Consider the following 15269-nt stretch of genomic DNA (forward strand, 5'->3'; position numbering starts at 1 on the left):
GCTTTACAAAACAATTAAGTAGCATACATTAATATAATTGAACATTTAACAAACAAGAAAGGAAATGTAGTGTAAAGTATTATCATATTACAAATTACCCCAAATTAGGTAAGAAAAACGGCCTACTCAAGTTGGGAAATACAAAATAATGATAATAATAAAAGCAATGATGTTAATTAAATAGTTCGAATACAATAAGTTAAACAAAATGAATAATCAGACATATAAATTATGTTCGAATAATAAGGCAGTGCAATAGCTTTACATAAACAAGAAATAAAGGAATATTCGTTTGATCTTTACAAGATAAAACTTAAAACATAAGGAAGAATGGTAAAGGCAAATTTTGAGGGAAGCTTTGAATGATTTGAATGACGGGCATGATGGGAATGACAGGGCATCCCTCAATTCTATGGAACCACCTCCTACAATTTGTTGGCCAGCTCATCACTAAATGTTTCAAAACTCTAAAGACAAATGAGTAATAGCCATGAGCGCCTGAGTGGGCAGTAACCGGTGCAGTAAAAAACACTTCATTATTATTCTCATTCATAAAAACATTATAATATGGCTAATTTCAATCTACTGCTAATTCTAAGACTTATATTTTTCTTATGACTGCAATAAGGTGGATAGCTGGCCACAATAAAGCCAAGGAATTGTGAGGGAACATTCCACAAGCTAGATGCACACATGAAAACTCATGTAAAGGATCGGTCACAAAAAGTGGAAGCATGTACATGGATGTTCCAATCGATTTGAGCTGCAGATTGCAAATCTGAGGTGAAAAAAAGTGTTAATTTCTATGTCCTCCAAATATATATTTCATTACAAACCACGGAAACACAAGAGGAATCATGGACAAAAACCGGCTTGACAAAGCAAACCATGTCAGTACTCATGGGCTTCTTGCTTATTACTCAAGACCAAGTAACTTAAAAAATAGGATCACTTCAGAAACATAGCAATGTTTCCAAGGTGAACAATCATGCATTAGCCATACAGCAAATGATTTTCAATCTCCTGCATCACAGCAAGGTAACATAGCATAATATACAAACTTGCAAGTTCTTTAATGCAATAATGCACACTTGTCCTACTCAAAACCAAGAAAAATTTAAGAAGTTGTCAAGTATGTAAAGAGATGCTTTACCCATGTACACAATGTTCATCACAATGATATTCACTCACTCAAACACTCAATAATCTCACACCAAAGCTAGATATAAAAAAACACAAACAAAAACCACAGGGAAAATTGCAGTTTGAATGACTCTTTGAGTGTATGTAATTCTCAAGGTTTTATAAGCAGGACATTGCCAATATTTGATAAATGGCACCACAAGCACTCTGCACTAAGGATACAAGTGCTTCATAACTAGCATTCATTAATTACCATCATATAAGCATCACAAGTTAGGTGATTGAATAGAGAATAATTTCTGTTCAGACTTACCCCACAATGACGAAGGCAAACTTGAAGAGTTTGAAGACACCCATGATAGTGAGCCTGATGATACCAAAGAAGAGCTTGAAGAGCGACATGGAACGGATCTGCTTGATATTATACTGGGAGCTGCTGAAGAAGTCTCCCGTCAGCCTGCGAATGTTGGACGGCCTCAGACCCCGGACGGCCCACACCAGCCAGTTTTGGGAGTCCCGGCTGGCGCCAAAGGTCAGCAGGCTCATGAAGATCTCTGGAAGGCTCTCGCCCGTGTCGCTGATGCTGGTTGCATGTTGCATCTGCAAGGGGACAATTCAATTTTGCATGGCAAATCAGAGATTGAACAGATATATATGAATCCTAAATATTTTGAAATAAATTATATGATTTTGTTGCGATTGCTATATGGTTTATGACCCTGTTTTCGAGATTTAGTGGTAAAAAAACTATAGCAAACATACTTAGACAATTTTTGACAGTTTAAACCCACATATTAATCAATGGGGTATGGCTGTTGCTTTTTGCATCCCATAGATAACCAATAATTTCAACTTTATTGCTAGTTTTAGCAAGAAGCAAAATATGACAGATATACAGAAACCCTGGAAACAAAATGACTTCTACAACCATTTACTGTTGTCGTAGGCATAAAACTGGATTATATATGTATATATTCATTAATAGATGTTTGGGCCTATGGGATTCAGCTTACCTCAAAGATAGTGTCCTCACAGAAGTTGACAAAGTCTTCCAGTTTTTCTTTCTCTCCACCTTCATTGACCACCTCATGGAGGAACTGTTGTTTAGACTCCTACAATTACAAAAAAAACATACAAATCAATAATCCCTAGAACTGCATTTAAAATGGAAAAAAAAATGTTTGTACTCCATACAAACTTATCACATTGTCAATAAATTGAAATGAACATATTAATCTTTATCTGAGGGCCGCAACATATAATTTAAGAAAAATTATTGAGGAAATCATACATTAAGTTGATAACTAACATTTTTTGGGCATGAAAATGGGTGGACATGTACTTGAATGGGATCAAATTCACAAGGAAAGCTGATGATCATACTGCCTTAAAAGAAGTTTATTATGATTACATGTATGTACCTTGATTTGGGGTTTCTCCCATTGTGCTTTGTGTGATTCCGTGATCTTGAAGTAAACTCGTTCAATTCTTCTACTGCTGCCTGTAGGTGCAAAAAAATACAAGAAAAGGAATGACTTGAGAGAATACAAGATTGGTTGCACTCTCTTGGAAATATCAAGAGAGTCAAACTTAAAATAATTCATAGACATTCAAAATATACGGTCAAATCATAATCCTACTTTGACCTGTAAAACACAATTTAATTTCTAATATAACACATTAGAATCATCTTCATCATCATAACCATCACAACCATTATCATCATCATCATCATCATCATCATCATCTTCATCATCATCTTCATCACCATCATCATCATCTTCATCATCATCATCATCATCTTCATCATCATCATCATCATCATCATCATCATCTTCATCACCATCATCTTCATCACCATCATCATCATCTTCATCATCACCATCATCATCATCTTCATCACCATCATCATCATCATCACCACCACCACCACCATCACCACCACCACCATCATCATCACCATCAAGATCATCATCATCATCATCATCATCATCAACATCATCACCACCACCATCACCACCACCATCATCATCATCATCTTCATCATCATCATCTTCTTCTTCACCATCATCATCATCATCATCATCATCATCATCATCATCATCATCATCATCATCATCATCAATCACCAAAATCATCATCAAAATGTGCAATTAGATTGCCTACTTTTTACTAGAATATTAAAAGCATCCAATCCCTTTCCCAACTCCCTCACTTGCTTGTTCCCTCAAATACTGAATACAACCCTCTCCCCAATTATACTCCTTTTTATTACTTTGCTGCAATGGCTATACATTAAATGGCATTCATGGAATAAGGGATGGGGGATGAGGAGGGGTTGATAAAGCAGAGCACTTACCCATGATCTCAATACGACCTAGGTAGGGTTCAAAGTAGACCAGTAAACTCTCTGCTTGTAGTAAGAACCGTTCCAACCTGATAAACAATCAGACAATATTTTTCACATTGACAGAACTATTTTATACCATCATGTAAAAATTACATGCATCATTCATGTAATAACTATTGTCCTTTTTTGTATGACATTAAAAGTTACTTCTAAATTAAAAAATAACATACAGTATCAGTCAATTATATCATATTGCTTGTAATCCTCATATTTCTTTCAATATTTCAAATATTCACTTGTTATTGTATCGAGTTAAGGCCTCTTCAACAAATTGATTTATCTGACTTTTATCTGTTACATAATGAAGGAAAGTAGTCATTGATTTCAGCTAATTTTTTATGTGTAATATGGTTTTGATATCCTAAATGTAAAAAAGGTATGAGGTTTTTAATGGCAGAATAGGGCGCATGTATATTCTTGCATGTACAGAGCATTGGGAATTTTGTTGGTTCCAAAATTTAAAGCATATTATATAATTCAGTATAAAAATATATCACTATTAAAACTTCTATTTTAATAAATATTCCATAAAAAATTGCTTTAATCACAATAAGTTTTTTTAGATAATAGTTACCTCCTATCACCAGGCATGTGATCTGCTAGGTTGGTCAACAGCACGGCCAGATTGAAACCTTAAATCAAGATATAAATATATCTTTAATGACCACAATGTCAAACTGAACCGGGAGTAGTCCCAAAGCCATTAACATTGAGTCCACTTTCTTGAGACTTACATAAATGCAAAATCAGGAAGGACTATCGCAATTGCACATTAATCTAATGCAGGTATCCATTGTGTGGGTCGTGGAGATGTCGTTAAAAAAAAAAAATCAAATTTCAGTCTCAAAGAAAGAGGGATGTGGTATCTCTTAATTGTATTATGCGATTAGTAAAATAAATTAATGAAATAGATATTTAGGGATTCAAAATAGATTATGAACACATATTCAATATTACGAATGCATTATGACTACATAAATGTAACCAATACACATGAATAATCAGTACCTTGACTGTGTGCATGTAGCTACTAGAGAATGATCACCTTGATAAAACTAGGAGATGTAAAGGAATATGTCCCATATTTACTCATATGAAATAAAGGTTACTTCTTAATTTATTTACAGAAAATATGTGTGGTTTAGGATTGTGATAAAGAAGAGTTTTTTGTTCAAAATTCTATGAGTAGTTGAAATATTGATTTACATGAAACTATATTAGGAATGTCATATTTTCCATACCGATATCTTGGGCAGGTCCATGGAATCTCTCTGTGAATTCGTTGAAATCAATCCTTCCATCGTTATTCCTATCAGCACACTTCAACAAGTAGTCAATCTCATCTCTATTGAGAAATAAAACAAACAAATCAAACAAAAATAATTTAGCACCTTAGAACATATTTAATCTATCATGGTGCCATATCAGATGTTGACATTGCTCACATCATCTTAAAAGAGCTCCAAATTCTAAAAGAAGCTGCAATCACAAGTTTGTGTGAATGTAGGAGTACTCTCTAGCTATCTGTCAATTTCATTATATAAGCAGCCTTCATTTCTTGCTATTCATATTCAAAAACTCTTATAAATTTGCAGAATGCTGTAGTAATGAATTAATGTCTCGCCGAAAGCTAGATTCTTGTGTGTAACATGTATATGTTTGTAGTATAACTTACGCCGTGTACATCTTCTGCGCTTCCATGGCCTTTTGAAACTCTTTGTGTGAGATCCATCCATCACCATTTGCATCATATTCCTGTCACACAAAATGTAATTCCAACCGTAAATAACATGTATTTTACAATAACTAAGAGATGGTTATGAAAAAATAGGCAATTCAACTCTATTCAAAGCTAAACACATATATCAACTTATCCAACAGCGAACAAATTTAGAATTAATATTGTACATGGAGGCATAATCATATCCACAGCTTTGTCATTTATATGTTGTATTTTCTGATACCTCATTGTTTTGTCTCTGCATGAATTTGTGCAATAAAAAGAAAGAAAGAGATGCAGAGCATGATAAAGCTGCATCTAACAATGACTACAAATTTTCTGAACTCAGTGCACTGATCTAATTCTGAAGGGAAAACAATAAACATAGTTCTTTAGATTTTTTTTTTAATCTTGCTCTTCCTATCACACTACTGATACTGGTAATAGTTGTATAGATGTTACTTAAACAGTACAGCCATTAATCAAATTCTCTTGTACAGAACTGACAGAGACGGCTAATTCATACGAGTATTGAATTTAATTGTACCAATGTGCAAATGCCCTGAAATTAAACAAATGAAATCAAAATATAGAAATCCAAATTATATGAAATATTTGTATCAAGATTTTGTTTGATAATATCATAAATATACATTCTATAAGCAATGTTTATTATCATAATAATCATTATTTTATTAGTTCTTGCATCCTTCCCTACAATCTAAAGAAGTACATATTTGGATTAATATTAGATTGAACCCATAACTCACCTTAAATGCCTCAGAAGAAGAAAGGTCTTTCAGTTTGAGGAACATATCAAAGAACTTCAATATCATCTGTAGAATACAGAGAGATTGGGAAATAATCAATTAAACTCATAATCAATTAAACTCATACTCATTACAAAACATCATACATCAAGACATTCTTTCCAATCTCTACCCCCCCCCCCCTCCCCCTACATGTATCGTGAAAAAAAAACAGTATAATGATCTACTTTGTCTACTAATTCACTGACTTTTACTACACCGGTCACTATACTAACACCACAGGGTTGAGATATTTCAGGAGAAAATGGGTTAACCTACCTCCAGATTAGATGATGACTCTACAAGAGTATCAACCATCTGTTTCCCAGTGGTACCATGCATCACATTACCTGTCAAGAGAAAGAAAAAGATAGCCATAATGACCAAGACGACGATGATGGTGGAGGCGATCATGGTCGTGTTGGAGATGGTGATGATGATGATGGTCTACATATATTTATTTGGTTCAAAACAAAAATTAAGAAATTCATCGCAAACATACATGATACAAGTTTCTTATGGCCATGGATGGCATACTTTTTTAAAGGTAATGTCTACGGAACACATCATTACTGGTCTTTAATTAAAAACATAAAGAGCAGAAAATTATGACCAAAATAACGAGATCAATATTAAGGAAAGATTTCTTAAATATCACTTGCCATGTTCTTGCAACTACAGCAACATTGGTCAAATTGGTTTCAAATCATAGCCAATCGTATGGTTGCTATGGCGTCATTACGACAAGATATTAAATTTGTTTTTATTCTAATAATGATAGAAGCATAGTAACAGATTTGAACATACATGTCAGTTTTCGTATGATGATTCAGAACTACTAAACAGCAAGATGTTCCACATCTCTGTACTCACATCAAATTTTACTTTGTTTTATTCCAAAATCGGGTCGCAGACCAATTGTAAGGTGTGCGGTAGCCATTATACGCTGCATATTTTTACGACCGACTAACCTTCAAGCATACTAAGCAGCATAACAACCATTTCTTTGTGGAGGTTGAGCAGTTCTCGGAGGAGCTCCAGCTGACTGGTGTCTTGGGATAATTTCTTCTGGAGATTGGCAAAGATATGGAGAAACCCTACCACAGCATCCCAGAGACGACTGTGGGCTAGGGCTAGCTGGTTCCCAGAACATGGACCCTGAAGTATTGTATGGATAAAACAAATCCTTAATTATCCAAGTAACAAACACATACACAATCACATGACCAAGAATCTCTCTGGATGTTGACAAAGATGTGTTATCAGAATATAGACCTTGAACTATGAAAAAAAATCAATCAAATGGAATCCTGTTTCCTCATCTTAATTAACAGAATAGGTATATCTTTATTTCTAACAGAATGTTGCTTGAAACTTTTTCCCCATCCATTTTTCCTAGTATCAATGGTGAATTGTAGTACATCCGTTGGGTGTTTCATAAAGCTGTTCGTAAGATACGAGTGACTTTATGCACAACTGGTAACCCTTTCTCATGCCAAGTGATATATCCCTATGTAATTGAGTTAGGACCTAAGATCATGTTCCAGTTGTGCCTAACTTTACGAACAGCTTTATGAAACACCCACCTGCCCCCCTGCCCCTGAGAAGTGCTGATGAGTGGCAGTACCTTACACTTACCTGTATGTATTCAGTTAGGGAGCTGAACACTTGCTTTACAACCTTGAATGCCCTGGAAAAGTTCTCTCGACCCTGTTTGAAAGAGTTAAAAAATATTAAAATTAAAGGAATTCAAAGTACAAACAATGATATAAGTCAACAAAAGTTGGCCATCTAAATGTTAAAAAAAATCACATCTTTAATAATCCCTTTAAAGTCAAAGCAATATTTCATACAGATTATGGAAAATGTGTGTTATTTACTTCATGAAAGTAAAAGTAAAAGTGATTTCTGTGATTCCTATGGTTGCAGGAGATTTTGTTTAGACAGGATCGCCTGCATCATCTAAAGAGGACAAAAAGTAAAGAAAAAGTCAGATTATCAGACAATTTTTCATGCAGAGATACATAATAAGTAAAAGATAATTACCTGAGCATCAACAACGTCTTTGCCAGAGTAGTGCCAGTAGAAATCACTGATTGATTCCTGTAATGGAAAGATAGGATAGCCTTTATGCATACTTCAACATACACAAGATATGAATGGAGAAAAACACAAAATGTGGAACTTTCAAGCAATACAAGCTTTGCTTTTTAATGGGCCTCTTTTATTTCCATAAGGTCATGAGCTCAGTAGTTTCCAAAGTGTACAACATCTGTATTGGTGAGCAAATCTATTTGCTTTTAATCGCTAAACGAAGCTCTAAGTGCATTAACTTTTATTGTAGATACTCTTTATGGTGTTCTTCACAAGAGAGCTTGTTTAGATGAAAACATTAATTTCTTATTCATTTGATTCTTTCAGTTTTTTTTTATTTCTTTAGTTTTTGAATATTTATTTTTCATTGCTTTGACAAGGAATTCAAAGGAACTTACAATCAATGCCAGCATGTCATTAATTGATTTCAATTAGTAAAAGAAGAAATGAAGAAGAAATTTTTAAGAACAGAGTATGAATTGAAATTGTGATTCCTGTACATAGCCTATTGAAATTAAAGAATTGAGTAGTCAATGGGTTAACTGACCTGCAGCCTCAGTAGATAGTCCACAGTGCAGATGATGATGTTGACTGTGGTGTGGTTGCCTGCTTGGGTTCTCAAATAGTTCTGAAATTCTACATAGAAGAAAGGACACAGTATATCACATAAAATATTTTTACCCCTTTCAACAAAGTGTTTTACTTAAGAGTTGACTTGACCCCAAACGATCATCTCAATTGCCAACAATAGAATCTATCATTCCAACCAAGAAAAAAAATACCTGATTTCTAAAATATTACACTCTTTGCAAGTTCACCGAACATAGCCCCTTTTCTAGTGATTGTACACTGTCCATGACATGCAATCCTAAAATGAAGCCCCAACATCAAATCACAAATACAAAGAGTAGCAACAATACACACACAAAAAAATGCAATAATGAAGTATAGATCTCAAGGGCATCACACTGGAGATGTCTGTCATAATCTTGATCAACACTTAATAAACTTTGTATACTGTTGATACAAGATTCAGGATTACAGGCAAAATTTTCTGACCACACTGCATGTATGTTTGTTTTGCGTTTTGATTGTAAATAAACTTTGAAAAGAACATTAAATTTCTTTGATGGTCACCATCACAGAAGAATAAAGGCTTGAAATATTTGTTTACTCTTCTATATGTTGAATATCTCCAAACATTCTAAATCTGTTTCATACGAAGTAAAATAAATTGAATTAAGAATCGATTATTCACACACAAGAACAGAGAACCATTTCATAAAGCTCGTCAGCACTGACAGGTTGTCATTCTCTGAGAGTTGCCATGGTAACAGTCTGTGACCAGAGCTTCTCAGCCAATCAAACCAAAGAGTTTGACTGAAATTGTCAGAGCCGACATCTTTCATGAAGCACTCCCCGTAATAATTACCTAAGTTGTGACCTTCACAGAGTAGCTGCAGAAACCTGAAGAGGGCGCAAGTGAACTCTGCATCATGCATCGCCTTCTCTCCTACAAAAGGGAAATATATCATACAGAAAATCAAACAAGATTTAAATTAAAGAATCCAAAGAAGTATGATCAACAAAAATGTTATAAGACAGAATCTATGAGTAAGGCATAGAAAACTAATGGAAATGCCAAATGTGGCAAAATAATAATATAGGTAAATAATATGAGCAGCTGATAGATATAGTCGGTCAATCATACCATCTTCTTTTCTTAATTGGTTAAGGAGGAGAAACCAAATATTATTTTGAAAAGGTTTTCTCATCATTAGCAATTCTTGCTTTTGATTTGAAAGCAATATCGTCTTCCTCTTCATTTAAGTCAATGATGCGGATATTCCCTATAGTGTATAAGTAATGTTTTCTTTTTATAATTTCTTACAAAATACTTATTCACTTGTTGTTTTTTATGCTTATATGAATGATCAAAATATGGATCTTTATATAGTGACACAACATTTGCTCCGGTCTAAATATCTCAGAGGGCAGAGTTAGGACTGTAATAGAGTTTTTGGTTCAGAACATTGTAAAGATAAGGACTGTGGTTTATTTAGTTTTGGATGTTGGGATTAAAGTTTGGCTTAACATGCAGATTTTCCATTGGAGCAGATGTCATGGAACTCTTTATATAACACATATTATTTGTTTGCCTTTTGCATCCCTATAATCAAATACCAAAGAAATGCATTGGAATCCTAAAAAAGCAAATTAACAAATACTTTACAATGATTTATTTTTCCAATAGAATGGATCATTGAGAGGGATGAATCTGCTCAAAACATACAGCACATTTTTAGGTTTTGATACATATCTAATCTTTCCACATGTAAAGGATACAATGTAGAGCAAAATTTAATATCATAAAGAGAAATTGATATGCATATAAACAACTAAAATGAAAAGATCTATAAAACATAAGTATTAAAATAAGTGTTTAAAAGAAACATGCAGATTGCCATGCAGTTAAGAGAGGAGGAGCCATGCAGCAGCATGCAATAAAAATAAATTAAATATGACTCTTAACCAATAGAATACTAAAACATTCTCAATAATGGAGGCTTCAATGCAAGAACTTAAGTCCCAAGGATGAAGAGGTTTGTACTGTCCTACAAGGATTGCATGAAAAAAATCTTCTGTGCTATTATTCTATTCCTACAAGGGTATTCATGTGTACACTAAAGATCATCACAAACATTTTTATTGTTTTTATTTCTGATTCTTTTCAAAAATAAGTGAAATATATCAATTTCCAATCAATCCTTAAATATAGGAATACCACCTACACATTCATTTCAATTTTTATCACTTGAAATATAATTACTCTTGTGGAAAAGCCCAATTAACACTAAAATTATAATGATCATAATGCTAATAATTATTTTTCATTCTTTAATATTGCAAATTGCCTCTTGAATGCAAACACTTTGTTATTGTATCTAGGTCCTGATTTACAAAATAGAAGGTAAAGATGGTACAAAAATTCCTCACACATACAAGCAAACTTCATGTACACCTTCATTCCTTCAATCCTAGTTTTCAAAGAAATTTACATAAACTACAAATATCTAAAACCGTTTGATGATTTACAATAATGATGACATCTTTATTGCTTAGCACATTTGCTTGAATGAAAGAAAAAATTGAAAAAAAAAATTATATATTAGTGTCCAAAATGGCATTATACATGTCAATACTGTTTATATTCCAGGATATGTAGTGTGCTGGTTTAGTGTGCATCACCAATTCAAGAATATAACAATTGTGGAGTTTATAGTGCACAACTGTGAATAAACAAAGTTAGACCCCAACCAACCAGTGTGCGAGAATATACAAGCTCCAAAAATCATTCCTCATAGATGATCATTCCCTGGCATGCAAAAAATGAATATGGGATCAATAAATGAAGTGGTTTAAAATAAAATGAATTTAGAAAACATAAAAATAAATTTTGCTCTACACTACTATAAAAGTATTGCAGCATTTGCATAAGAGGGCATTTGAATCCGAGGTTTGGGGTTTGTTAATAAAGTGCCGTGAAGTGAAGAGATATCACAGAAAGTGAATTAAAGATCATTTAACATGGCCATAACATATTAAAATTTTACTTTGCAGGGAGAGAAATATGAGAGACTGATTGAGATAAAAAGAGAGAAACACAGAGCTAGAGAGAGAGAGAGAAAGAAAGAGAGACAGAGACAAAGAATGAAAGGAAAGCCCAACTTCCTCAGCTCTGGTGGTATTCTCTATGGAATAAACATTCACAATTTGGGAAAGGGGGTGTATTTTATATCATCACATCGGGAAATATTTCCAGAGAAATCTTTGAATTAGGGGGGCTTTGAAAAAAAATTCGCTAAAATATTTTTAATGAAGGGAAATTTTTATATCTATTTTGAACGATTCTGACTGCCTGAGTGAGAGAGCTGGGGAAAGAGTGATTGAGTGAAAAACAGAGAAAGAGCGAGAGAGAGAGATAATGTGAGACTTTGGGTTTCTTAGTTTTTACCTGCTCTAAGTCCATCACAGCCTGTTTATGGTTTGCAGGGGGCACAAAGACGAAGGGGTAAAATATCAACAAAATATTGGATTGAAAACAAATAAAACACAATATCAACGTAAACGAGGGAATTTTAACATATAATAAAATAAAGAGAAGAAAAAAAAACACATGGAAAGATAATAAAGGGAGGATCTGAATAAATGAGCAAAACATGCTTCTTAATTCTTTAAATTTCTGCATTTATGCTGCAGTCACCATTACCCTACGGTAAGTAAAACACAGTTAAGTTTATTCATTCTAATTCAAACCACCTATATGTAGCTGGTACATAAAATGTTAAAACAGCTGTTTTTGACTCGCCATAGGAGAAATGTGACTGTGCAATAAAGGTATTATTTTGTTGTCCCCCTGTCAGTAATGTGACAAGTACAAAAATTTTGGCATCTAATAAAACAAGTGGAATGCCTCTGGCCGTCACACCTGCATCACACGATTCAACATAGCAGCATTGCTGACTTTGAAAACTACTATAACTCGCACAAGATGTTCAGTGACACTTGGTTACTCTTATTTCCACGTTTTATGAACTAGACCAATACACTTACAGAGATAGGATGGTAATTCAACAAATACCCCCAATGTGGCCAAAATTCATTGACCTCACATGACCTTTGACCTTGATCATGTGACCTGAAACTTGCACAGGATATTCAATGATACTTGATTACTCTTATGTCCAAGTTTCAAAATTCAGATCAATAAACTTGCAAAGTTATGATGGTAATTCAACAGATACCCCCATTATGGCCAAAGTTCATTGACCTTTGACCTTGGTCATGTGACCTAAAATGCGCACAGGATGTTCAGTGATACTTGATTACTCTTATGTCCAAGATTTATGAACTAGACCAACATACTTTCAAAGTTATGATGGTAATTCAACAAATACCCCCAATTCGGCCTAAGTTCATTGACCCTAAATGGCCTTTGACCTTGATCATGTGACCTGAAACTTGCACAGGATGTTCAGTGATACTTGATTACTATTATGTCCAAGTTTCATGAATCAGATCCAAAAACTTTCAAAGTTTTGATTGTAATTCAACAGATACCCCAAATCGGCCAAAGTTCATTGACCCTAAATGACCTTTGACCTTGGTCATGTGACATGAAACTCACGCAGGATGTTTGGTGATACATGATTGACCTTATGTCCAAGTTTAATGAACTAGGTAAGTTATGATGACATTTCAAAAACTTAACCTCAGGTTAAGATTTTGATGTTGATTCCCCCAACATGGTCTAAGTTCATTGACCCTAAATGACCTTTGACCTTGGTCATGTGACATGAAACTCTAATAGGATGTTTAGTAATACTTGATTAACCTTATGGCCAAGTTTTATGAACTAGGTCCATATACTTTCTAAGTTATGATGTCATTTCAAAAACTTAACCTCAGGTTAAGATTTGATGTTGACGCCGCCGCCGTCGGAAAAGCGGCGCCTATAGTCTCACTCTGCTATGCAGGTGAGACAAAAAACCTGATCAAGTAAATTTATAATTTGATATTTTTTGGTTCAGCAAAATATGCCCCCTGACAAAGGAAAAAAAGAGAGAAAGGGAGAAAGTAAACAGAGGAACTTCTCAGTGAGCAATCTCTATACACCTCTGCATAGTCACATACCAGAACTCTTGGGGGGGGAATCACTGAAACATACAAGTATGTCCAACAGCCAAAGAAGTCACATAATCCTTGTTTTTATTTGGTTTTGTAACATTATCAGGTACTTGTGCATTATCTTTAAGAAAATGATACTGAAGAGCAAAATTGTAGCAGAATAGACCAGAGACCGAGACAGCATTTTTCCCAACATTTGTTGCCCTACAATTTGTCAGATCTGGCAACTCCTCTTGATTTTAATTGACAGGTGTATGACTTATCATGGTACATGTAACTTTTGGATAAAACATCAGACAAGTCCTTTTCATGAAATGCTTTCCAGATGGATAAACTCTTATTCAATCTATCACCGCCATACCTATGAGCAGAATGAAAGAAATGCCACTTCATGGATATCATGGCCTATTGGTAACCTACATATCCTACAAGGACCAATTGATCCAAAATCTTGAGTAGCTACCTCCCCTTCCACAAATCAACTCTCTTATAAAAGGTGCAAATATAGTTGTAAGGTATTTGCTTTATTCAACAGTTGTCTTAGATAATATTAGAATATTTTGTTTCCATGTAGAACTTGTCCAAATGTATAGTTTAAATTACAAAAAAAATTATAAATTATTTTCATCCTTTCTGAAAATTTTTTTCTAGTCAAGCATGGCATGATAACCTTTGAATTTAAACAATACCTTCAAATGATTACATATTCCGTAAGAAAAATCTTGAACTAGATTCCAACATGATTGTACTACTTGTTATCTATGATATGTACATAATTCAATTCAAATACAAATAGCAATTTGAAATTGACTACAAGGAAAACTAGAGATGCTTGGCGGGTCGCGCAGTCGAGCACATGTATCCCCCGAACCCACCGCGTGATCCGTCATTGCGATATATAGAGCTCACAGAGAAATTTGACCAAAAAATACAATTATCATGGCGACAATGACCCTGGCGTGCAGGTCCCCCAAGTCCATCTACATGTACCATCCAAGTGTGGTTGAAAAGCGTCTTGTTGTTGCAGAGAAAGAGAGTCTTGCATGTAAACTTTAACATTTACCAGAAAATGACCTTTGACCATACCATGTTACCTGCGACTGCAGCATAACATGCAGGTACCCCAAATCCATCTACCATCCAAGTTTGGTTGAAAAGTGACTTACGGTTGCAGAGTTAGGTGTCATAAGAGAGTCTTGCATGTAAACTTTAACGTTGACCTAAAAATGACCTTTGACCTTACCATGTGACCTCCGACTGCAGCATAACATGCAGGTCCCCCAAGTCCATCTATCATCCAAGTTTGGTTGAAAAGTGACTTGTTGTTGCAGAGAAAGAGAGTCTTGCATGTAAACTTTAACGTTGACCTAAAAATGACCTTTGACCTTACCATGTGACCTCTGAC

General features: G+C 34.4%; 1 protein-coding gene across 3 annotated transcripts in view; it reads right to left on the reverse strand.

Moving 5' to 3' along the window:
• Window positions 1-15269, reverse strand: part of LOC121419035 (ryanodine receptor 2-like) — a 222160-nt gene that overhangs the window by 36041 nt on the left and 170850 nt on the right. For all 3 annotated transcript variants that reach the window (XM_041613313.1, XM_041613312.1, XM_041613311.1), the window contains 15 exons: window positions 12192-12212; window positions 9609-9689; window positions 8724-8812; window positions 8129-8185; window positions 7721-7792; window positions 7054-7240; window positions 6362-6432; window positions 6044-6109; window positions 5229-5308; window positions 4795-4898; window positions 4128-4185; window positions 3503-3579; window positions 2565-2644; window positions 2157-2255; window positions 1457-1743 (listed from right to left, as the gene is read on the reverse strand). In XM_041613313.1, coding sequence (XP_041469247.1) covers window positions 1457-1743; window positions 2157-2255; window positions 2565-2644; window positions 3503-3579; window positions 4128-4185; window positions 4795-4898; window positions 5229-5308; window positions 6044-6109; window positions 6362-6432; window positions 7054-7240; window positions 7721-7792; window positions 8129-8185; window positions 8724-8812; window positions 9609-9689; window positions 12192-12212 — 1429 coding nt within the window. The remainder of the gene's footprint in view (window positions 1-1456; window positions 1744-2156; window positions 2256-2564; window positions 2645-3502; window positions 3580-4127; window positions 4186-4794; window positions 4899-5228; window positions 5309-6043; window positions 6110-6361; window positions 6433-7053; window positions 7241-7720; window positions 7793-8128; window positions 8186-8723; window positions 8813-9608; window positions 9690-12191; window positions 12213-15269) is intronic.

Source organism: Lytechinus variegatus, chromosome 7 (assembly GCF_018143015.1).
Source record: "Lytechinus variegatus isolate NC3 chromosome 7, Lvar_3.0, whole genome shotgun sequence".
Lineage (NCBI taxonomy): Eukaryota > Metazoa > Echinodermata > Echinoidea > Temnopleuroida > Toxopneustidae > Lytechinus > Lytechinus variegatus.